We start from the raw sequence: 24344 nt of genomic DNA, 5'->3' as shown, positions 1-24344 counted from the left end.
GTTTCGCTGCTTTCGCGTCATCTCGTCACCGCAGCTTCTACGGAATCCGCTGTAGGACATGTCGTGATTTATCCACGCGAGTATCCTTATTTTTGTCGATTATTGGCAATGGATGACTTGCGAAAAGACAGAAAGAGTTTCTAGACGTTAAATCGCCTTCATGGTAAGACCCTTGACATTTGAATCGTTGCAACGCCAGCCTAATATCACTGCGCTGTAGGGAGAAGTATTGGTACTTTGTGACCGTAGGCAGCTACGCTACTTGTGAGGGTTTTTTTTCCCCGGGAACGATTCATTCCATCCGGTGAGAGGATCCAACCGGTCTCGCGATTACTATCATATTAGCCCGTTATAATCTTGCGAGAAGCGTTGGCGTTTACGTTTCTCATTCGTGGCTCCGATAATATAACTTAAACGCACCTTTTTAGCATGCTGGGCTAACACTAGCTTAACTGCATTCTGAATAATGGCTTGCTAGGAACGAGCTAGTGTGTTAGCATGCGAAGCTGACACCTACATAAACAGTTTTGACATTTAGCTAATGCTCGCCTGCTGTTTAAGTCACTTAATGGCTCGTCACCTAGACTTCAGGACGATTTTAGCATCTTTAATTCCTTAAAGTGGCGTGCTGCACTTCTCGTGTAATACATGTAATAACACAACTCTCCTTTCAAGTGTGCTACTTTCTAAAGTTCGTCTGATTGTGTGTTTTTCTGTTATAACTGCAGGATAATGAGGTGTGATGTAGAGAGCAACCTCCCACTGCCTCCCACTGATATTATGCTGCTACTTTCGGTATTATCACCAACATTTTCAGCCTCTTAAAGCTAAGAGCTGGCTTAAAAGCAGGCCTGGGAATCCCTCAAAAGGTCCAGGATATTGGAAGCGCTTTTGTGGATCACACGTGAGGAGAAGGGCCGGGCACTTTGCCTTGATTTGCCCCAGCAGTCGCAGCCATGGATGAGGACGTGGTGGCCATGGAGTATTTGCTGGATCACGTGACGCACAAGGACGTTGGGAGGAGGCTGCAGGTGGGACAGGAGGTGATCGAGCTCATCCTGGACGGGGAGAAGTCCCCTGACCTGGAGCAGGACCAGTCCATGATGGACAGGATGGTGGAGGCTGTGGCCAGTTCCTGGGTCAACTCCAGCAATTTCAAGGTGAAGTTTAAACTCGATTCCGCCCGTCCAACTTCGCTGAAGAGCTGTTATTGAAGCCGTCGTGTTGGCCTCAGCTGTTGTGTTGCAGCTGTTTGCCCTCGCATCTGCTGGAGAACACAACATTATAAATACACCCTCATAGGCGTCACCGATACAGCTGGTTTTACACGATATCCCTCATACCGCGCTTTAAATCGGTTCACAGCTGCCCACCGAAGTATCGATCTCATTGGGTGGGAATCCATCCCAATAAAACGTCAGATGTGTGTTTTTGGTGTCTCATTGTACAGTGGCTGGACAGCAGTCAGGACACGCTGTCACACGGCTGTCCTGGAAACGCCACATCCTCTGGTCTGGTTTCTGGTATCGAGGACGAGGGTCCCACGTGAACGTGGCACAGCTGGCCCACTTTCTCCTCCTTCCTGATGAGACTGTCTGATCTGAACGTGAATGTGTGTTTGTGTGTGCGCGCGCGTGTGCGTGGTTTATTTCCGATGCTTTCGTTCTGCAGAGCTCGCTTGCTTCGTGTCACAGTTCTCATTTTCTCTCTAAAAAAAAAAAAAAAAAACCCCTCTTAGAATCATTAAATTCTGCCTCTCTTCAAGATGTACTTTATTCATCCCCGTAGGGAAATTGAATTCAGAACCTCGTGGAATAATCACGATGCCGCCCAGCGGCATTCTTGCACTTATTTTGTGAATCAGATTTTTCCCATTGTAATAAACGTGCCATCAGCCCAGAGACCATTCATTTTCAAAAAAATTCCACTTTGGTGTAAACCAACCCAAAAATGTATTTTTTTAACAGGAAGTGGGGAAACATAATGTAATTACAATGCACTGGTATTAATGATGTGTAGAGAAATTAAGTATGTAATAGCTGTGAGCTGTTTTTGCAGCTTCCTTGTCTTTTTTTAATCGCTTTAGCCCTCAAACGGAATAATGTGACATCCAGTCAGAGTGTGACGTAATTCCGCCCGTCGCCACTTGATGGCGTCAGAGCGGCTTCGGTCCTGTTTACGGGCGTTTTTCTCCCTTTACTGTGAAAGAGGTTCCAAAAATTGCGCCGTGGTCCGGACTCAAGGTCCGGGTGGCGCGTGTGTGTCGATTATGGTGTTAGCAGGGAAGCTCTCACTACACGTTCATTGAGTTTCCCAACCACCCCATGACAAGGAAAGCTAGCGAGCCGCATCCCGGAAGCAGCTAGCGAACTGGGGACAGAATCTTGGCTCGTGGTTTGTGTCTGAAGTCGCGGAGGTGATCCTGCGGAATGAAAGAGTTGACGGTCAAAGTTTAGCGTCAACACCAGAAGATTAAAAAAAAAAAAAAACGTTCTTGTTTGCTGATTTATAAGGCAGGACGCCTCTGTCGGAGCCATTACCCAGAATGCTTTGCAGGGCAGAGCCAAATCCGCTTCTATGGGGCCGAGCGTTCGCTGCAGCTGAACTGAAACTTTTCTTACGAGGATTTCTGTTATTTTGTGTGTGTTTTTTATAAGTAATTTTTTTTTTTAATTTTAAATTTTAATATTATTTTTACCCCCTCTCAGGTGGTTTTGTTGGGGATGGACATCCTGTCAGCCCTGGTCAGCCGGCTGCAGGAAAGATTCAGGACACAGGTTGGAACAGGTGAGGCACTGATTTTAAAGTACAAACAACCAAAAATTAAGATATTTACAGAAATCTTTTTAAATGTTTGACACGACTAATTCCTTTTAATGCTCTTGTCTCTCAGTTCTGCCGAGCCTCATGGACCGGCTGGGGGACGCAAAGGACCAAGTTCGGGACCAGGACCAGGCCCTCCTCCTGAAGATCATGGACCAGGCTGCCAACCCACAGGTGATCAGCCGTCTCCTCTGTTCTATTTTGCTGTCAGTAATTTCTTTTCACGTTTACATTAAATTCATGCATTTGTTCATTCCAGTTTGTGTGGGAGCGTATGATGGGGGGCTTCAAACACAAGAACAACAGGACCAGAGAGGGTCTCTGCCTCTGTCTTATTTCAACTTTAAACGTGTAAGCGTCACATTATCCATCTGCTGATTGGGTATCTGTGCTATATGTCCATATTGAATATGTTTTTTTGTTTTTTTTTTGCTGTTAACAGGTTTGGATCTCAGAGTCTGACGCTCAGTAAAATCGTCCCTCACATCTGTCACCTGCTCGGGGACCCCACAAGTCAGGTACGACATGGTATCGGCGTTTTTCTTACCCCTGGTGGACAAATACAAACATCACAACCACAGTCCAGCTGCAATTCCCTTTTAAAAAAAAAAAAATTCTCTTCTTCATTCCGTCTGTAAATAAACCATCAGCTGTTAACAGAGCCATTTAATCGTGACCTCACAGCCGTCGGGTCCCTTCCTCTTCTTCCCCTTTCCCTCTTCTGTTTCTGCTGTTGCGTTGTGTCCTGATGAGTCTGCAAAAGTCCGTCATCACCAGAAACAGACTTCCTGTTCAGGACAGGAAGCCCCGCCCATCAACGTCCTGTCCATCAGCCAAGCACACAGAGGAGTAACATTACTGCAAATAAATGGAGAGAATTTTTTACTTAAAAAAACATTCTCTCATATTTAATTGTTCTTTTCAAGTTTGACCAGATGGGTTGAAACTGTCAAAAGTGGGGGAAAAAAGCAGTCGCATGAAAGTTGCCTGTATTTTAATAATTGTTGGAAAAAGTTTTTTGTGGCATTTTTATGAAGTTATTGATTTTGCCCCTCAGGTGCGGGATGGAGCGATGAACTGCCTGGTGGAGATCTACCGTCACGTTGGAGAGCGAGTGCGGATGGATCTTGGAAAGAAGGGTCTCCCTCAGTCTCGGTGTGTGACGTGGTTATTTAATAAACCTCATGTTTCTTGGCTTTAGCCTCAGTGGCACAGCCATTCTTAATGTTTAATACTAACATTTTAAAACAGACTATATAAGCCTTGAGACAGGAAGACTTTTTATTTCTAATTTAGGGTGGAGTGTTTTATTCAGTTGTCATCTGTGTTGAATTGGAACATCTGGCTAATAATTGTCATTCAATCTGTCCTTTGTTAAAGTTTAAATGCACATTTGGTGTCTTTAAAATGAGTGATATAGGTCGCAATAAATGTATTTTTATTGGAAAAAGTGACAAACTTTATCAATAAAGCAGGTTTTACACAGATTTACTCAAGCGGTGATAAATAGGTGGAGAAAGCTGCTTTTCGGTTGTACAATTTGTGATTTATTCCAGGAAAAAAAAAAACATGAGCACATGCTTGTGTATTTTTGGATGGCAGAACTGAGGAGACATTTGTTTTGCCTTGAATCTTCTCTCTGTCCAGGCTGAACGTCATCTTTAGCAAGTTTGACGAAGTCCAGAGGTCAGGGAACATGGTGCTGTCTCCCATGTCAGGTAGGATCACCTTTCCAGTCATCTCCGTGTTTGTTTTTCTTTTGCCAAAGCTTGGTTTGGTTTGGGTGTGGTTCTCATGGCAACATGGTTTGCTTTTGGTGGGGCATGCAAGCATCAACATGTGACACTGAAAAGTGCACACTATCTGCATAGTTTTTCCAGTTTTCGTTTCCAAATCTCCAGCTCTGCACAAGTGTCCCGTTCAGATCTCTCTGTGCACAAGTCATACTTTCTGGAATTTGCAGCATTAATTTATGCCACTTTTGGGGGTGTTTTTTTGGCTGTTTTTTTTTATTGGTGCTGAGAATTATATGTGGCAGAATGTTTTTATAGGGAATGAATCCCCCTAAAGTTATGAGGGAAATGAAATGATCAGAAATCAGATCAGACAAAGTTTTGAGACAGCAAAAGTACACAGAGTGGTCCATCTTTCACCACATAAACTATCTCTGACCACCTGAAAGTAAATGATTTCTTCTTCTTAAATGATTCACTTTTAACTCTCTCAACATAACCGAGTCATAAATAACTAGAATTACTTGTGATTTTTAAGATTTCAGTGGGAAAAGTGATGTTTTATTTCCATAAACATAAGTGTGTGTGACATGTGCTGAGTCAGATTGGTCTGATATTTATGTTTCAGCTGGAACAAACTTTTCTCTTGCATTATAGTGAGAAAGTTCCCTGAGCTACTTTCTTTGTGAGGATGGATTAAGGACTTCAGCTTTTCTTTTTTTATTAACACCACAAACCAGGAAGTAAAATCCTGGAAAGACTTTAAACACACAATGTTGGTTTTCTGGCTGAAGCAGCCACAGGAAGTTTTCAGTGAATCACAAAAAAACAAAACATGTGCGATCAAAAAGGAGCTTTTGAATGCGTCTCAAAAATACTGTGGATGTAACATCGTAAATGTCACCTGAGAGGGCGACGGGGATCCGACCTGGAAAAACCATGAAATGTTAGAAACGCTGAGGAGCAGGAAGGGCTGCTAACAGGCTTTAAGGCAAAACGTGATGAGAAACAGACCCAGGCAGCTCCAGCCTCCTTTTGGTAGGAGTGGTGTCAGCTGTCGTCCCTGCAGTCACAAGACCGCGTCCAAGGGAGGAGGAGGTGCATCGGCTCTGTGTCGCTGTCAGGCGCCACCGTTTTTCTCCAGCTAATCCACCGGGGAGCGAGTCACCGGGGGCCCTGCAGGTAAACGTCAGGACTGAGTGTTTAGACTTTAAAATCCCGGTTTTGTTCTGCGTGTTCTGGACCGTCGGATTGTTGCGTCAGGATCATAACTGGAGAGAAACATGCAACAAGTGACTGAAGCTCGGCGATGCGTGTAATCCTCTTTAAAATGTTAATTTGGTCGTCTGATCTCCGGTTCATACGCTGTGGTTTGTATGTCATTTATCATTTTTAGTGCACTATGCAGTCACATGTTGTTCTCTGCTGGTTCTGTGCTGTTTTTGTCCGAGCCTCTGAATCAGCTCTGTGGGTTTGGGTAAACCTGGAAACAACCCCCTGCCAGGGGGGGCGATGAGAGAGCGGGCCAGGAGCTGCCAGCAGGACTGGGGCTGTTGGAAACCTCCTGAATAATGAACACAGTCCAGGCTGGATCCCTGCAGAGCTGGATACAATTAAAAACAAACCTCAGATCAGTCTGACGGCAACCTCGACCCCGGCTGGTGGAGTATTGTGTGAGAGAAACAACGGTTGATCCTCTAACGGAACCAAAATGGTGACGCGCAAGAGTGAAAACACAGGAACCAGAAAAGTTTGAGTCCAAACAGTAACAGAACCTAAACAAGGCAGAGAATCAAACAAGTTCAGAAACAGAAACAGCAGAAGTGAAAGGTGAAAGCAGCGTTAATCCCTCGGCCGTGTGAACCAATGAGAATCTGTGTTGATGGTCAGGTCAAAGGTGAGAAATGGCTCAAACACGCTGCTGTTAAAGGGCCAACTTGGAGCGGCTGCTTCCTCAGCGGTGACACTCCACCTCATCATTTGTTTAATTTGCATCGGTGGGATCAGCCATCAGACCCCATCAGGCTCGGGGCACTCAAATGCTTTGAGGAGCTGCCAGGAGGAAATCTTTTAGCTGGCGCTTCAACGAGGGCCACATTCGGTCACAACAAGTATCGGATTGTGCAGAAACTTAAGAAGGTTTTTAGTCTGACGGCTTTGTGAGTGTCAACCTCAACGGTTCGAAACAGATTCCTTTTGACCTCCCTGAACCAAAGATCAGATATGATTCACACACAGGAAGGAAGAGCGGGCGGAAGGCGAGGACGAGAAGACTGACAGCGCCGTCCTGTGAAAGGAGGGTTTCTGTCCAATGGTGTCTCAGCAGAATCTCCATCTGTCATAGTGGCAAATGATCAAATCAGTCGACAGACGACGGGGGGATTTACTGCATCGCCTTTGAAGGAAGCACAAGAAGCGGCTGCCATCGTCTCTGGACGGAAAAGCCACCACTGCCGCTGCTGCTCAGCGGGCTGCATTTAAAAGTCAAATGAAGCAGACGAACTGTGAGACCCTCTTTGTCTTTTCTGCCAGAACTGCAGTTTATAACTGAAGTGTGGGGTGATCCAACAGACAGGACGAGCCATCCAACAGCTGTCGCAGCTTTTGTTTTTGCTGGAGTGACAGTTTGTAACAGTGGTCGCAAGAATGAAGTGGCGTTTAACAGTTTTATTACCACCTTATTACATCACATGATTGTGATTTGTAATAAATGGGAAAAAGTGAAATAAAAATGCCATTTAAAGTAAAGCATTGCGCTAATATTGACAATATAGTTCGTTATTTACAGCCTGGGGATTCCCGCCTCTATTTTTAGCATGAATTTGCATTATAAAATGAAAGTCTAATGATGAAAGATGGCCCTCTCCGTCCTCAGCACCTCAGTGATCTATTAGCGCTGCCTCCGTGGGGGTAACGCTGCGTTAGAATATTCTGTGCAGCAACTGTGACCTTGCAGTGATAAAACCACTGGAGCGGCTGCAGGCAGAGGGTTGAACTCGGGCGGAGGCTGACGCTGCCGCCGTCTCCTCCAGAGAAGTGTCACTCCATCCTTCCTCCTCCTCCCCCTCTCCTGAGTCACGATGACACAAAAGCCCTCCTGCATCTGTGACCCCACCCACCGGATCCTGGCCCCTCCCCTCTCTTCTCATTGGTCCCCCCTCCTCTTCCTCCTCTCCTCCAGCACCTCTCCTCATCGCCTCTGTTAGTCTTCCACCATCCTGGCCCTGCCGGCGTTTCAACGACAGGACGAAGAAGAAGATCGTGTTGGAGCACATGCTGCCTGGGAGTGGAGAGAGGGCGGGGCCAGTATTTCCTCTTTCCTCTTTGGTCTCCTAAGCTGGAGGAAATGATGTGAGAAGCACGAAGAACCAGAGAACCGCCGACATGCTGAGGAAACTGGTCTGCAGGCGGATCTGCTCCTGTAAGCTTCTGGACGCAAGGATGGTTAGAACAGAGAGAGAGAGAGAGAATGACTGAAAGAAAGAGTTGAATGGGGAGGAGGGGAACGCCTGGTTTGTCGCCGGATGTAAATCCAGGAGGAATTAGCGTGCGGCGTCTCCGGTTTCACCACAGCTGGATGTTCTCCTGGCTGCTCCTCTGCCCAGGCAGCAGGGCCCGGAATCAAACCCCCGTGCTGAGAGTGTGATCTCCTCATGTATTTTTGAAGCATGTGTACAAAGGATTTTTGGTATGTTTTGTGACATTATTGACCAGCATTCCATTTCAGAACAGGAGGAAAGCTGTCTCGTGCTGTTAAACAATGAATTAGAATGAAAGTGTTTGTGGCCGCGGCGGCGTCAGTTCAGAAACTTGGTCTCTGCGAACTTTGCTCATCACAGACTTTTCACCCTCTGGATTTTGGGGTTGCCTTTCAGGGTTTGCTTCAGCGACAGGTAACATTTATTTATGCTGTTACGCCTCTGTGACACGGTGCTTTGGGTAAAGTTCGTAGTTTTCCTCATTTTCACCGTCAATTTGTTACCGATCGCTCGGCCGTGCCTCCTGTTCTCATGTGGCCTTTTTTTAATGCCTGAGTTTGCTTCGTTGTTGTTGTTGTTGTTGTTGACAAACTGTCTTGTCGTGATGTCACACTGCTGTTGCGGCTGACTGAGCGCTCAGGCAGTTTACAGTCTTGGGCTGTTCTGTGCTGTGCTGTGCTGAACTGAACTGCATTCCTCAGCTTCAGCCTCTACATGTTGTTTTTATTGTTAGCCGCTGAGCTTTGCATGCTAGTCAGCAGAGGCTGACCTGCTCTGCTTCCAGTGTGCAACACGAGGGGTGGAAGAGAATTTTAATTCATTCTTCATGACATCCCAGTCTTCTCATCACACTTGATGTTTTAAGTCAAGCGACACGAACGACTCGCTCAGCTTTTACGGCTCCTTGCTACCGCAACTTGAATATTGAGGAATGAGAAAAAGTGTAGGCAGCAGAAGTGAGCAGAGCTCATTTGAAATAAACCAGCTGTGTTGTGTCCGAGCAGTAGTCTGATATCGTGTTTGCGTGCGTGTGCCCAGCTCCTCAGGAGAATATTAAAATGAAGTTCTCTTGCTCCAGTTCTGCTGGGGCTCCAGGTTAATTGGGAGGTATTCCCCGGTGTGTTGTTTACAGACACACTGAGTCTTTTCCCTCCACTTTGCTGATTGTGAACCTTGTTGCATCACGACGGGATGACAAACTGCAACCTGACGTCCGTGATGATGGTGTTGGCTGACTGCCCTGCTGTGTGCACGTGTGTTCGTGTGAGTGTGTGCGTGTGTGCGTTCGTTTCTGTGTGTCACTGGGGACTATATGTAATGAAAGGGGATTGATTGCTGGCTGTGCACTTTGTGGCGTCCCCAGGGAACAAACGAGGCCTCTGGTTGTTGGGAACATGAAGAGATGGGCCACCATTGATTGCAGCATCCTTACATGTGCAGAGTGAAGGATTGTGCGTGCCCACAGAACCAATTATTGTGCTCCTGGAGTACTGAACTGTCCCCAAAATGTGTGTTTTGTTCTTGGCTTCGTACTGGGAACACAGGAGCGATTGTTTGGTTCGAAGCCGGGCCCTTGTCTCTCCTCGCCATCATTAGCTCGTTATGTCGCCGATGCAGGAATGTGGGTTATGTTGTGTCAGCTGAAAGTTAAAATGCAGAAATGTCATCGTTGACAACTCCTCTGCGTTACTAGAGTACAGAACGCTGACATTTTTGTTCAGACACGTGACCCCTGACCTTTCTCTCCACCAGACAAAAACTTCGAGGACGATGACTCTGTGGACGGGGGACGCTCCTCATCCTCATCCAAAGGAGCCTCACTGTCAGGGAGGAAGGCAGTGAGCATGGGCTCATTTCGACGTCCGTCCTCCGCCTCCGGCAGCAAGTCTGCAGGTCTGAGACGACAGTCACATGACTCATGTTTACAGCGCATGTTTCTGTATACGATGGGGAAACAATGCGAAACGCGTCAACGTGATCATCTCCCGATTGTTTTGAATGAAATGTCTGGTGTGTGCAGGGAGGGAAGGCTCTGGCGCTGGAGCTGTGGACGTGGAGGACTTCATCCAGGCCTTTGAGGATGTTCCCACTGTACAGGTTGGACGCCTTCTTGACTCCAGGACATGTGTTGACTTTCGGCTCCTCATCTCATCTTTCATTTCTTTTTTCCGACAGCTCTACTCCAACAGGGAGATGGAGGAGGCCATGACGAAGATCCGAGACGTCTTGTCTGACGATAAGCGGGACTGGGAGCTCAGAGTGGCAGCTGTGAGTGGACCTGACCTCCCTGTCACAAGAGTCGCTCTGGAGGAATGTGTGTGCTAAACCTTCTTCCTGTTTTCCAGCTGAAGAAGGTGCGATCACTCCTCCTAGCTGGCGCCGCAGAGTTCGACGGGTTCCCGCAGCAGCTGCGGCTCATGGAAGCGGCGTTCAAACTCTCCGCCAAGGACCTGCGCTCTCAGGTGGTCAGGGAGGCCTGCATCACTCTGGGGTGAGACGCCAGCCTCAGAAATTCTGTCCCCGAAAGGAGGTTGGGACTCACGCTGACGTCTCTCTGCTCTGTCTCAGACACCTGTCATCGGTGCTCGGCGGCCGCTTCGACCATGCTGCTGAGGCCACCATGCCCATCCTGCTCAACCTGGTCCCCAACAGTGCCAAAATCATGGCCACCTCCGGGATGGCTGCCATCCGCCTCATCCTCAGAGTACGAGTCAAACTGATAGATTGTAACTAAAAAAAGAGCTTCTTTAGATTTAAAACCCTTTTCTCTTTTTTCCAGCACACACACTACCCGCGTCTCATCCCCATCATCACCAGCAATTGTACCTCCAAATCCGTGGCTGTGCGACGGTGATTGCAACGCTTTTTTAAAAGATTTGAGGATTTCATGCTGAATTAATCTATTCATATTTTTTAAATTAATTCTTTGAAACGGTTGTCATTTTGTGTGTTTGCTTCTCCCCTGCAGGCGCTGTTATGAGTTCCTGGATCTGCTGCTGCAGGAGTGGCAGACCAGCTCTCTGGAGAGGTGAGTCCATGCCGACATGAACAAAAACTGAGCTTTCACTATTCAGGCTTTCACAACACTCATGGCAACAATATTCTAGTACACTCAGTAATGTGATACTGACCCAGGTCAGGGCTAGCCTGGCAGTTTCCATGGCAATGCCGGGGGGTTTCTGTGTCTGCCTCCATAAGCCTCAGTGTGTTCCCGCCTGGCTGTTTCCTGCCGCCAGCAGAGAGAAACCAGAGCCCACTCCCCTGTACCGAGGGAGCTCTCTGGTTGTCATCGATCAGCCACACAGTCTGGCCCATTAATACAATCACCCTCAACTTTATTTAAAAAGGCAGCTTTGACAGCAACAGTCAGCCAGTTTTTCAGCACTGACTCTTCCTCTTCCACACATGAATCCAGTAGGTCTCACCCTGTATTTGGCCACAGCCATAAACGTCCTGAGCGGCGTCTTTCACCAATACGTCCACCAACTCTCAGACACACACGAGGGTGAAAGCAGTTGAAGATTTTCCTCACGTTCGATTGTTTCTGCCATCAATCTCCAACCTCCAGGCATGGGACCGTCCTGATGGAGACCATAAAGAAAGGCATCCACGATGCAGACGCAGAGGCTCGCTCTGTTGCCAGGAAGTGAGTCCTGTTCCTCTGGCCTCACACACAGGTGATAACTCTGCCCCGTTTGTACTCTTCATGCTGATTATTTCTCCTTCGGTAGGTGTTACTGGAGCTTCCACGGCCACTTCCGTCGGGAGGCGGATCAGCTCTTCCAGGGGCTGGAGTCGTCCTATCAGAAAGCCTTGCAGACTCACCTGAGGAGCGGAGACAGTATGATGTCACTGCCCGCATCCGACCGCTCCTCTTCATCCTCTCAGGAGAGCCTGAAGTGAGACGCTGAGGGATTATTTCTCCTACAAGACTGATCCTTTTACCACAAACAGTTACTTCTTTATAACTGTGACCAAACTATCATTGTTATGATTGTTTCTGCCTCCACAGTCGACCTCTGCCAGTGAAAAACACCTTCGGAAGCGCGACGTCAAGAAGTAAGAACCCATCCACTTGGAAGAATAAGGAGAAAACATTAGAGTAGAGAGTTAAGACAGGCTTCTTCCCCCCTCCAGCCAAAGGCCCTCCCACCCGGACCCCGGCTGCAGCCCCAGCCACCAGCTCCCTCCAGCGTTCCCGTAGCGATGTGGACGTCAACGCGGCGGCCACTGCCTCCGCCCGTACCAGGATGCCTGCCGCGCCCTCGGTGCCGTCGGCGGCGTCGCCCTTCAGCTCGGCCTCCGCGCTCCCCCCCGGTTCCTACGCTTCGCTGGGTAAGGAAGAGCGCCAGGGTTTAAGAGTTCTTTCATCTTTCTTTATGAAGTCACAGGAGTCCAGCAGGTCTTATAACTTGTGTAGAAAAACCTGGATTATTTCATTTTGTGGTTGTCCTCATATGTCTGATTGCGTGACACTAACCCCTCCCCCACCGGCTCTGGCTTGTGTAAATCTTAACCTTGTTGTGTTTCTCCTGGGCTCGCTTCCGTCAGACGGCCCGTGCTCTGTAAATGTGGACGGTAAGCTGCGTGTCTTCACCACTGTGGGGAGAGGAATGATGCCTCCTCCTCCTCCTCTTTGTCCTCCTCTGTGTGTCTGTTCTCTCCATCACTACTGTAACGGTGCTCATCTGTGCTGGAACAGTGCATGGACCGTCTGTACGGAAGACCATTAGGGACACATCACCTTCAATTAATTTTCTCCTGAAATTTAGATTATTTTTTTTCACCCAGAATTTTATTTTATTCTTTAAATTTAATTCTCGCGGAGGGGAAATCAAAATTTTGTGATACAAGTTTTACATTCCAACATATTTCTGGATTCCCACTTTTCCTATGTTTGTTCCTTTGGTAACAATATTTTCTGCTTTTTTTTATCTTAGAAAAATGTGATAGTTTTAATTTAGAACCTTTTCTCTTTATTTAAAAACCACTCAACTCTTGATACAGAAGTGAAAAATTTGCAAAATAATGTCAAAACTGGGATTTGCTTTGGTCAGAACTCTGACGCTTTTTAACTTGTTTATTTTTAGTCATTTTTGTGGCTCTAATTATCTTCCGTACATGAAAGCATGATGTAACATTTCTGGTTTATTGTCAATATTGTCTTGCTTAATCTCATAAGTGAAGCACAGTGAAATATTTACTCTCTAAGAAGCCGAGGAACAAAATGAAATGTTTTATTTTCCTTTGTAAGCTGTGGCGCCAGACCTTGTTCCAAATTAATTATTTTTTGGTTTGATTTCACAACTTATTTCCCTTAAAATGACACTTGTTTTATACCCTCAACAGGAAGCTGGTATCAGCGTTTCCCCCTGATCTTTATCTTGTGGCAGAAAGAAGAACGTTTTGTTGTTAACTGACTGTTTATTCACTCGTCTGTCTTTCATCTCTCCCTGTTTATCACCTTTTTCTCTTATTCAAGTTTTGACTCGTCCTGCATGACCACAACCCCTCGTGCACTGGTCTCACTCTGGGCGAATGATGATAAATGTCTCTTATTTCTGGATGTGTGTGCACGTGTGTCCTCTCCAGGTCGAGTGAGAACCAGGCGATCGAGCTCAGGGAATGGTCCGTCTGTGACTGACAGCAGGGGAAGAAGTCGAGGGAAGGTGGTCTCGCAGTCTCAGCGTGAGTCAGTTTAGCTAACTTCCTCTGATCTATTGAAATTACCTTTGGGGCTGAAATCTGAAGTGGAATTTTGTCTCACTGCAATTAAGCTCAAAAATGGTCAAAGCGTTGAAGGCGTGTCCTCAAAAATGCCTCCGATTGTGTTTCAGCCGGCAGTCGTTCCGGGTCTCCTGGAAGACTTCTGACCGCCACCTATGGGAGGATCCCCAGGCCGACCATGGGCAGCAGCGCCGCTAACAGCGCCGCACCCGGCCTGACGGACAAGAGCTTAGCGCGGGGGCACCGCAGCCAGGGCTGCAGCCGTGAGACCAGCCCCAGCAGATCAGGAGCAGGTGAGGCTTCTGCACCGGCTGGACCAGCTGCTGCTCCTCTGGACCTTTGCTGATACAGACCGATGAGGGGGCCGAAAGCCCCTTGACTCAGAGTGAAAAGCAATATGGGAAATTTTGAGCAATTTTTTTTTTCAGCTTTAACAGTGTAAGAGGATTTTGGGATTCTAGGTGTGGAAAATCCCAACCATTTCAATTAAAGAGCACTATTTAAATAAACACACTGATAATGAAACAAACAGTTTCCTCCACCCTAACACCGCCTGCTTGAATCTATTTCTGCCATCTTCTCTGTGACTAACTGCAGCTCTCTGAGTGTTACATGTGCTAAGAGCTAAACTCTCCCCTGCCCTGCTCTCTGTCTGTCTGTCTGTCTGTCTGTCTGTCTGTCTGTCTGTCTGTCTGTCTGTCCGTCCGTCCGTCTGTCTGTCTGTCATCTGTCTGTCCTTTGTCTGTTGCCACGCTCCTCCAGCCCGCAGTCGAATCCCCCGGCCCAGCATGAGTCAGGGCTGCAGCCGCGAAACCAGTCGCGAGAGCAGCCGTGACACCAGCCCTGCCAGGGGTTTCTCCCCCCTGGGTGAGTATGAGACCGCTGACCCCCCCCATTAGTAATGATTTAAATTTCTGAATCTTTAATACTTAAAAGCCAAATTGAAGGAATACAGTCTTTTCCAGGATCAGAAATCGGAAGAGCACGCCTTTCTCCTCCTCCTCTTCCTTTCTGTGCACGTGCATCTGTCCAGATGTGTGTTCTGATTCTCCCTTTTTCTCGTTGAGTGTGTGTAAGGACCTAAAATCAGAGCTGCCATGGTGTGTGTAACCACGGTCTTGTTGTCCGCTCTAACTTTAGCCACCCGCCGACACTCCCGCTCCACCAGCGCCCTGTCCTCTGCAGACTGCTACTCAGGTGACCCGCGCGGTCTCCTCAGGGGACAGATTCAGTGTTTCCGCCTGTTTTTTATGTTTTTTTAAGGATTATTCAACGCTCATTTCGATCGTTTGCGACAGCTTTTTTTCTGTTGGTGGTTTCCATTTCTGCATTCTCCCCTCGCCACTGTTTCGGCTGTGTTTCCTTTTGTTTTGCTCATCGCTCAGTTTTGGGTCGGGAAATGAAATGCTGATAAAACGGGACTCAGACACTCCTCGCGCCTCTGAATCCGACCGCAGCCAAATGACATTTACCAAAAGACGGAAGCGAAGAGTGATTTGTCCTGTGGCGAAACTGCATGGTCACGCCTGAATGATGGTAACACACGCTTGCTGTCAACTAAAGTTCACTCTCTTTATCCCAGACCGGCTGTCTCATCAGGCTCGGATCTCCGCGTCCGTCAACGCCATGCGGATCCTGAACACCGGCACAGAGGTGGAGGCCGCCGTGGCCGACGCTCTGGTGAGGGCAGAGATGCTGAGAGGCTGTCAGAGTCTATATGTGGACAAATGACAGAACATCAACAGATGTGACATAAAAATATGCATGCAGAAACTTCTAATGTCTTTGTTAAATTTGTATATTTCAGCTCTTAGGAGACTCGAGGAGTAAGGTACAAAGACATCTCATCTGTTTCTGCATGAGAGTGAAACATAAACAGTAGAAGCAGCTTGATCTGGTTGGCTTACGTCGGCTTTTTTTTCTTTTTTTTTCATCCTTTTCTTATTTAACCCAACGCGACCTGAGTGAGCGTGAAATAACCTCACAAACACGCATGATTAGGCAGCTGCATGACGGGTTGTTCGGGGACACGTTCACAGAAAAAGACAAACCTCTTTTCTCTCGCTCAGCGGAGGCCAGTGAGGCGGCGTTTTGAGTCCCCGGGCTTGTACTCGGACGACGACGCCAACAGCGACGCCTCCAGCGCCTGCTCCGAGCGCTCGTACAGCTCACGCAACGGCGGCGCGGCACCGCACTACATGCGGCAGACGGAGGACGTCGCCGAAGTTCTGAACCACTGCGCCAGCGCCAACTGGTCCGAGAGGAAGGAGGGGCTGCTGGGACTGCAGAACCTGTTCAAGAGCCAGAGGATGCTCAGGTGGATAGGACGGAAAAAGGGAACAAACAGCCCTTTTTTCCCAGTTGTGTGACGTTAGTGTTCTGTCTGACAGTCGTGTGGAGCTGAAGAGACTCTGTGAGATCTTCACCAGGATGTTTGCAGATCCTCACAGCAAGGTGAGACTTCCCCCTGTTCCTGGCTGTCCTGGAAATCCTTCACAGTTGTGTGTGTGTGTGTGAGAGAGAGAGAGAGAGACAGTAACCTTGTGTGGACAGAATGTCCATGTTGAAAACATGTATATCGAGGACTTTTCTTTTTAAAATCCCTTTGATTAGAATTGAAACCTGCCGGTTCTACTCACACAAACATTCTAACTCGACCACCAGAACTAACTGCGTCACAGACTAACCGTGTGTTTTTCCCGTTGCATGCTGGCCTGTTCGCTGTGGACTCACATCAGAGAGTAAGTGTTTACTCACCGCCGCCAGCCGCTCGGTCGCGCGGAACGCGAATGACGGCGCTTCTTTGTCCTCTCAGGTGTTCAGCATGTTCCTGGAGACGCTGGTGGACTTCATCGTGCTGCACAGGGAGGACCTGCAGGACTGGCTCTTTGTCCTGCTCACACAGCTGCTGAAGAAGATGGGGGCCGACCTGCTGGGCTCCGTCCAGGCCAAAGTCCAGAAGGCGCTGGACGTCACCAGGTTTTGAGGGGACACTGGAGATGGGCGGGGCTAAAATAAACGCTGCTATGAAAGCAGCTACCTTTTGTTTGGTCTGTCTTCCTCTCTAATATGGGATTTTTTCTCCCACTTCTCTGCAGAGAGTCCTTCCCGTATGAGCAGCAGTTCAACATCCTGATGCGTTTCATCGTGGATCAGACGCAGACGCCCAACCTGAAGGTGAAGGTGGCCATTCTGCGCTACATCGAGGCGCTGGCTCGCCAGATGGACCCGGCTGACTTTGTCAACTCCAGTGAGACGCGTCTCGCCGTGTCACGCATCATCACGTGGACCACCGAACCCAAGAGCTCCGACGTCCGAAAGGTAGGAAGGCGGGGTAGTCCGGGGCGCCGCGGTCCCACCTTTCCTCCATCTCAGTTTTCTCTCTGGTTTCTTTAAACTTGATTTGATTTTCCTTTTTTTTTTAAAACTCCGATCACTGTTTCTCACCCACCACCACACCCTCAGACGCTTCATAACTGGGCAGGTGAGGAGTTGTCAGGCCGAGCCAGCACCGTGGCCTCCCTGCCTGGAGAGGGCAACCTGGAGGAGAGGTGCAAGCAGGTAGACTGTCCATCAAACGGCCCGAGCAGAGACCCTTAACCTCGTCTAACCCGGCGTGAGAGGCACGCCGCCTGCAGACTCGGACCGATCTGTCCGGCCTTGAGTGGCGTGAAGGCTTTTTAACATTAACCAGTTCCACTTCAGGGGTCGTGTTGTCATTTTTTACTCACCTGGCTGCAAAATCGGAGAAACTGTCCTTTAATTGGACAGTGGGAGTGTGTTTGCATGAGCTCTCTGTCTGCTAGACTCTTAGAGGTGCACCCATCAGAGAATGACAACAAAGTCTAGCATAAGAATTCTGTTGATAATAAAAGTGCCAGTATTTGATGGGCGAATCTCTAACAACAGAACAAAGCTGGGGTTTCTTTTTTTTCCTCTTTAACCTGAGTTGGAGTAGAAACTCCTCTGCCTGTTTTCTCCTACCTTGAGCCTTTGAACGGTCTGCTGCATGTTTGCACCAAGACACACGATAAAAGCCTCAGTCCGTGTCATGGCGGGCCGAGGCGTCGCCGAGGGGCTGTGGGTCAGTTTCAAATCATCAGTTCCTCCCCTGCAGCGCTCCTAAGAGCAGAAGAATGCAGTTCTGACACCAGCATAATCAGTGTGTGTGTGTGTGTGTGTGTGTGTGTGTGTGTCCACGTCTGCAGGCAGCCCAGGTGGTGCTGATCGCCCTGTTTGAGCTCAACACACCTGAGTTCACCATGCTCCTGGGCGCTCTGCCCAAAACCTTCCAGGACGGGACCACCAAGCTGTTGCACAACCACCTGAGGAACACCAGCGCCAGCAGCGGCATCACCATGGTAACGCACGTCCCCGCGCTGCAGCAGCTGTGACAGAGGCTTCAGGTGTACACCTACACGCGTGCGATGTGTGTGTTTGGTTTTTCCCACAGGCGTCTCCCAGTAACTCCTCGGTTCGGGCGGCACCGCGGCAGCAGGGCAGCCGCAGCAGTCCGCTGACCTCCCCCACCAACTGCTCCCACGGGGGGCTTTCTCCCAGGTACACACCCCCCCCCCCTCTGAAGAGTAAACACTTTAGTTACTTCCACCCAATGATGATCTCTACCTCAGGACACCCAATTGCTAATCGACACCACGCGCTGATTCAGGAAATAGCTCCACCCACCTCTTCTAACACTGACTGAGAGCTGCTTGTCTGTATCTACACCTCCCTCCTCTTCCTCTTCCTCCCTCTTCCTCTTCTCTCTGGGCTGGTTGCAGCCGGCTGTGTAGTTGGAGCACAGACGGGCTCTCCAAGTTCTCTTCTCCACCTTTCCCTTCCACTCTACCTCCGCTCTCTGCCTATTCCTCCCTCAAGCAAGTACGGCGAGTTTACTCCCCAAGGTAACCCCGCCCCTCTTCCTGCTCCATTCACAGTAGAGGCTGGGGGATTAGCAGGAGAAAAGACCCTCAAAAACCAAACAACATTCCAGAAATTTAATATATAAGCGCTTTTTTCCCCTTTTGTGCTAACAGCAGAATATTAGCCACATTATCAGTTCGTTCGCTCTGTTTTCTGCTAAACCTTCAGTCTTTATTTTCAGATTGTGTTTGCTCCATTATGGTCAAAGTCTCACCGATTGTTTTAGCTTAATCAAAACTTTTTTTTAAGCTATCAGTTCCAAATGATCTTTTTTCAGCTTTAAGGATAATTTTTCCATGCTGAAAGATCTTAAATCAACTTATATCTTAACTCAGTTCACTATATCAGTTTTATTTCCATTTACAATTCTGAGACTTTATTAGCTTGATATTCAAGTTTATATCAGCTTTTATTGATCAGAACATAATTATTTGTTAAGTCTAAAGGCCTTTTCCTCTTAGCTGAAATTTCAGTTTGACTAAAGACCATTTGTTCCATTACCTACAGGCAGCTAGCTTCCTTAGCTGTTGGCTCAATTGGGTTTTTAAATTTCACACACAAAATGATCTCTTCCTGGTGAGTTTAACCATTTAATCACTGAAATAAGTGATATTTCTGCCTCAAAGTCCATCTAAAGCAATCTCACTTCATGTCGTGCTAAAGTCAAGCAGTAAAAACTGTCGTTCGTGTCTTCCTGGTTCTCCGTGAACCCCCCGGTCTCGTCTCTCCTTGTGCCTTAGCTTAACTGTTTAGCTGGGACAAGTCAGGAGAACGTGCAGCACTTTGTTCACATTTCATTCTCTGGAACATTTTACACGTCGGCAACGCTGGGAGCCAAAAACGGACGTCAGACCTCCATCATTCAGTCTTGAGGCGGAAGAGAGACGGTGCTGATCCACGACTCAGCACGTCGTCCTGGATCACCCCGTGGTCGTCGGTCCTCAGGCATCCACCTCTCACACCTTTTGTCCCTGTTTGTCACAGCATGATGGAATACGACAGCGAGAACCTGAACTCGGAGGAGATCTACAGCTCCCTGCGCGGCGTCACCGAGGCCATCCAGAGCTACAGCTTCCGCAGCCAGGACGACCCGATGGAGCTGCGGCGAGACGGGAAGAGAGACGCAATGGTGAGGAGAAACAATGGCGCTTCTCTTTTTTTCCCGTCATCTGGCGCTCACAGCCTCCGCCGTTCCCTCAGTCCGGAGTGGGAGCGTCCTCGGACGCCGACGCGGCGGGCTGCGGTCGCACGGCTCTGGACAACAAAACCTCGCTGCTGAACACGCCGTCGCCGCGCTCCTTCGCTGGGCCGCGCTTCCGAGACTACAACCCATACAACTACACCGACACGCTGGACAAGGCCGCCACGAAGGAGCCGGGCTACGAAGGCGGCGGGGAGCACCAGCGCGATGGTGAGTCGGCCAGGAAGTAGAGCTGACGGGGGTTCCATTCAGGAAGTGACTCTTGCTTTTGATGATGGTGTTAAAGGGACATGTCCTTCACAGGTGGACGGCACGATTGCGTGGAAAACAAGGTTGTGAGCCCCAAAGGTTTCCCAGGTAAAGACCCCCGCGTGGGTTCGTCCGCCCTTTGACCCCGAACCACAAATGCAGGTTTGTTGTTGCCGCAGCCGGGCCGATGGAGCAGCTGGAGCTGGTGGGGGGGCTGCTGAAGGAGCTGTCCCACGCCCAGGCTGGGGAGCGCGGCCCAGACGAGAGGCGGGGGACCCTGCTGGAGCTGCTGAAGGTGGCCCGGGAGGACAGCCTGGTGGTGTGGGAGGAGCACTTCAAGACCATGCTGCTGCTGCTGCTGGAGACGCTGGGGGACAAAGACGTAAAGACACTCTCACACACGCGGTAGCGGCGTTGGACACAGGTGTTTATAACCTCACCACCCCTCCCACAGCACACCATCCGGGCCCTGGCCCTGCGGGTCCTGAAGGAGATCCTGAGGAACCAGCCGGCCCGCTTCAAGAACTACGCCGAGCTGACCATCATGAAGACGTTGGAGGCGCACAAAGACTCGCACAAGGAGGTGGGGACCTGCGCCCGGGGGCGGGTGGGGGTTCGGCTGATCGCGCTGACGCAGTTGTTACCTGTCGGCCGCAGGTGGTCCGGGCGGCGGAGGAGGCGGCCTCCACGCTGGCGGGCTCCATCCACCCGGAGCAGTGCATCAAGGTGCTCTGTCCCATCGTGCAGACGGCCGACTACCCCATCAACCTCGCCGCCATCAAGATGCAGACCAAGGCCATCGAACGCATCGCCAAGGAGCCGCTCCATCAGCTGCTGTCTGACATCATACCGGGCCTCCTGCAGGTGAGCTTCCTGCTCCGCCCCTTCAGAACCTTCAGAGCCTCTCTCATCATCATCACCACCACCGTCACCTTCATCGTCTCCTCCTCAGGGCTACGACAACACTGAGAGCAGCGTGAGGAAGGCCAGCGTCTTCTGCCTGGTGGCCATCTACTCTGTGATCGGGGAGGAGCTGAAGCCGTACCTGTCCCAGCTGACCGGCAGCAAGGTGGGTCCACTTCCTGTCTGTTTCACCTGGTCTGGACCTTCATCTGAACGGGTCGTTTCCCTCTGACAGATGAAGCTGCTCAACCTGTACATCAAGAGAGCCCAGACCTCCAGCAACAGCAGCAGCTCCTCTGACATCTCCTCCTACTAGCCCCGCCCCTCCACCATAGCCCCGCCTCTACCCAGCCCCGCCCCTCCACTCTAGTCCCGCCCCTCCACCGCCCCTCTTTCATTGCGTTTCATTCCTTCAGCCTCCAGCGGGATCGTCTTCCCATTCTTTCCCTTCTTTTTCCGGACCACCGTCCTGGACGAACACCTTTGCCCCCATTTCCAACTCCTGAGCCTTAAACCGTCGATGGAGACGTGGGAGGACGCACTTTTTAAACTCGCTTCTTCTGAGAAATCCTGCAACAAACCCGAGCTTCACAAAAAGGAAAGTTCGCTCTCGTCCATCAATATTTTCATTCTTTTTTCGTTTTGAAACATGGAACTTTATCGTATATTGAATGTAAAGACCACCAACGGGAGGCACTGTTGCCCCCCCCGAACCACCTCTTCCTTTCTCCTGTGGGTTAAACCTCCGTTCCAGTTTTAGCAGGTAAAGAGAGAAAACAGCCTGAACCCCCCCCCCCCCCCCCCCCGTTTGTCGTCGTTTGGTTGAGTTGGCGGGCCAATGATCCGGAGCACGACAGTGAACCTTTTTATGGTTTCGGGCTCAGCGACCAGCAGAAAATTCTGTATTTTAAAGGAGCAAATGTGACGAAAGCAGCTGCAAAGAAAAGAAAATTCGCTTCAGACAAAACACAACGGACCAAACGCACGAGAGCAAAGGTGAAATGTGAATGCCACTAAAGTATTAACGGAGGAGTTTCACTTCTGATCTAAAGAAAATAGAAAAGATTAAAAAAACCTGCAGCTTTCACGCTCCAGGAAGACGATTCACGCCAAATAATGTACTTCACTCTTTTCAATTACAACGTCAGAATTGTTGTCGTGGTGCCGGCGTGTGTCACATGATCGTCTCCCACCCAGAGACGGAGACTGAGCGGCGGGTCAAACTCAGAAAGTTCTGCTGTTTCAGACCCGTTCGGGTTCCGGTGGTTTGTTGAGTTGCATCGCAGAATTCTTGTTACATTATTGCTCATTTTAATGAATTGTTTTTAAATTCAAGGTCAAGGAAGGAATCAGTGTTTCAATGAATGACGGTTCGGCTGGGAGCGAATGTTTCGTGAGGAATGATCTTTTAGTGTTTTTATTGGAATGTGGGATTTATCGAAGGAGCCTCGCACTTTCACTCCATCCTAAACTGAATGTAAATCACTCCGAGACCTTTGAAAAATGTGAAGTGTTTAAGCAAACGGGCCTAAATTAGACGGGAAGACTGACAATCGGGGCGATGAGCTAGCGACAATGCTAACGACGGAGAGTGTTTGATCTGATGACATAAGCAATAATCACTGAGAAACCCAGCTCAGAGTTTCATGTCGAAGCACTGTAAACTTTCATTCTCTCGCCCGTCCGTGTAAAAAACCTTAATTTTTAGTGATATTAGCGTTAAAAGCTACTGCTGCTTATTCTAATACTAACAACCACGCCTAATGTATCATGCAGTTATGATTGCGGAGAACTTACATCGCTGATGAACACTAAACCCTTTCAGTCTTTGACTGGTCAAACATTTCTTGTACTAAGCTCCGCCCATCAGGTGGGTGCATGGGATGATTTCAACCAAAATCTGTGCGGTTACTTTAAGGAAATGTTCTAATATTTTAATTTATGTTTCACCGGTCATAAAAACGTAATGTTCTGCCAGTTAGCTTAGCTTAGCTTAGCGAAAGGACTGGAAACAGGGAAATCTACGTCACTGTACCCCGTATGCTAGCATTGTAACATGCTAACAGATACTCACTTTAATCGAACTCTGTAATGTTTAAGTATCCAAATTTTTCCTCGGTATTGAAACTGTTGTGTTGTAGGAACTTAAAGTATTTACCCTTTTTCTATAATTACTGTGTAATTATCGTCGTTGATTTGTATTAAAATGATGTAAACAATTGTTTACTACACTGTAACCTAACGATAAGTAGTTATTTTTAAAGTTACTCAACGGCATTCACTCCTATAATTCCAAAATTATGTTGTCAGCAACAAAAAAAATCAATGACCGGTGCAGCCTACCACCAGGGGGGGAACAAAAATGTTCTGACTTCTTATGTCCTCTGTTTCTTGACTGACTGGTTCCCGCCTTTCCAGCCACTAAGCTAGGTTAATTAACTTGCGCCGGTATCTTTAAAAAAGCTGGGCAGTCTGCGATAATTTAATTTCACAAAATGTTTCAAACCGTAACGTCAAGTTATTGAGTAGTTATCATGTTCAGGCCTTATTGACTGTTAACGGGACGCTCTGGACAGAATGTCACGATGTCGTCCATGGATCGAGTGTTAGCTTAGTGACTGAGCCGCCGTTACTGTTGCTACAGTTACTGAACACATTGTAGATAAAACACGTCTGAATTGTGAATGTGTGCCTTTGGGGTGGTTTTAGGCAACAGACCCGTGTGTCCCACACATTTCTAGTGTGTACTAACACTGCAATACACTTCCTGAGGTGGACTTAGCATGACAATGAGCCGCAGTGCTGTACATAGCTTTCAGCCGCACACGTGCATGACTCCAGTTTTTAGTTTAGTTTGATTTCATGCTTTATTATATTTAAGTTTCCTGTGTATGACTGTATATATTTACATGTTTGTTTCTTTCACCTGTGATAGACTTTACAGAAATAAACCATCAGACTTCCACTTTCCTTCGTTTCTTGATTTTTTGTATATATTTTTAAAAATTATACCAAAAGAAAAATGCCCAAAACATTAAAATCAAATATTGAAACCGGGTGCTAAATTATACAATGAAAAATAAGTTTATAATAAGTTTCTCCATAAATCTTTTCTCTGCGTTTCTTTCGTTCTTCTGTTCACTGTTCCGGCCGGCAGAGGGCGCGCTTGGCTCGCCATTAAAGCTCCGATAACAGGTGAGCTAATTGATTTTGTTGGAGGAAAAACTGAAAAAGGTAAGAAAAATAAAAGGTATCACCAATATTTAATCCGTAGCGTGTTGTAAATAAAAGGAAACACATTTACGA

General features: G+C 48.3%; 1 protein-coding gene and 1 non-coding gene across 23 annotated transcripts; one reads left to right on the top strand and one right to left on the bottom strand.

Moving 5' to 3' along the window:
* Nucleotides 1-10: 10 nt before the first annotated feature.
* Nucleotides 11-24008, top strand: LOC130523410 (CLIP-associating protein 1-B-like). 22 transcript variants are annotated; one of them, XM_057028690.1, is made up of 42 exons: nucleotides 11-163; nucleotides 729-1160; nucleotides 2709-2787; nucleotides 2894-2997; nucleotides 3083-3174; nucleotides 3266-3341; nucleotides 3881-3978; nucleotides 4471-4541; nucleotides 9788-9928; nucleotides 10056-10132; nucleotides 10211-10303; nucleotides 10381-10526; nucleotides 10604-10739; nucleotides 10815-10885; nucleotides 11004-11063; nucleotides 11604-11681; nucleotides 11767-11934; nucleotides 12048-12094; nucleotides 12173-12370; nucleotides 12587-12613; nucleotides 13628-13723; nucleotides 13873-14055; nucleotides 14525-14629; nucleotides 14903-14959; nucleotides 15345-15442; nucleotides 15570-15593; nucleotides 15832-16079; nucleotides 16153-16216; nucleotides 16578-16741; nucleotides 16861-17083; nucleotides 17228-17323; nucleotides 17971-18123; nucleotides 18216-18322; nucleotides 18544-18666; nucleotides 19670-19814; nucleotides 19886-20096; nucleotides 20190-20243; nucleotides 20315-20517; nucleotides 20590-20718; nucleotides 20793-20999; nucleotides 21088-21204; nucleotides 21274-24008. In XM_057028690.1, the coding sequence occupies exons 2-42, from the start codon at nucleotides 957-959 to the stop codon at nucleotides 21352-21354; spliced, it is 4854 nt and encodes a 1617-aa protein (XP_056884670.1). In that variant the 5' UTR covers nucleotides 11-163; nucleotides 729-956; the 3' UTR covers nucleotides 21355-24008. The 22 variants fall into 22 exon arrangements, with proteins under 22 accessions (XP_056884670.1, XP_056884673.1, XP_056884675.1 ...); XM_057028691.1 differs by having other exon boundaries at nucleotides 55-304; XM_057028693.1 differs by lacking the exon at nucleotides 12587-12613.
* On the bottom strand, nucleotides 2210-2338 carry LOC130523495 (U4atac minor spliceosomal RNA). Its single transcript, XR_008949902.1, has one exon. It is a non-coding gene; the product is annotated as a U4atac minor spliceosomal RNA (small nuclear RNA).
* Nucleotides 24009-24344: the final 336 nt, after the last annotated feature.

This window comes from Takifugu flavidus, chromosome 3 (genome assembly GCF_003711565.1).
Source record: "Takifugu flavidus isolate HTHZ2018 chromosome 3, ASM371156v2, whole genome shotgun sequence".
Taxonomy (NCBI): Eukaryota; Metazoa; Chordata; class Actinopteri; order Tetraodontiformes; family Tetraodontidae; genus Takifugu; species Takifugu flavidus.
Note: the sequence above shows the minus strand (reverse complement) of the source record. Positions and strands in the feature narration are given on the sequence as shown.

Excerpts from the sequence above, each read along its gene's own strand:
- LOC130523410 (XM_057028690.1), top strand. The coding sequence starts at position 957 with ATGGATGAGGACGTGGTGGCCATGGAGTATTTGCTGGATCACGTGACG. Across the intron at positions 3,979-4,470 it reads AAGGGTCTCCCTCAGTCTCG|GCTGAACGTCATCTTTAGCA; the intron begins GTGTGTGACGTG and ends CTCTCTGTCCAG. Across the intron at positions 13,724-13,872 it reads GGTGGTCTCGCAGTCTCAGC|CCGGCAGTCGTTCCGGGTCT; the intron begins GTGAGTCAGTTT and ends ATTGTGTTTCAG.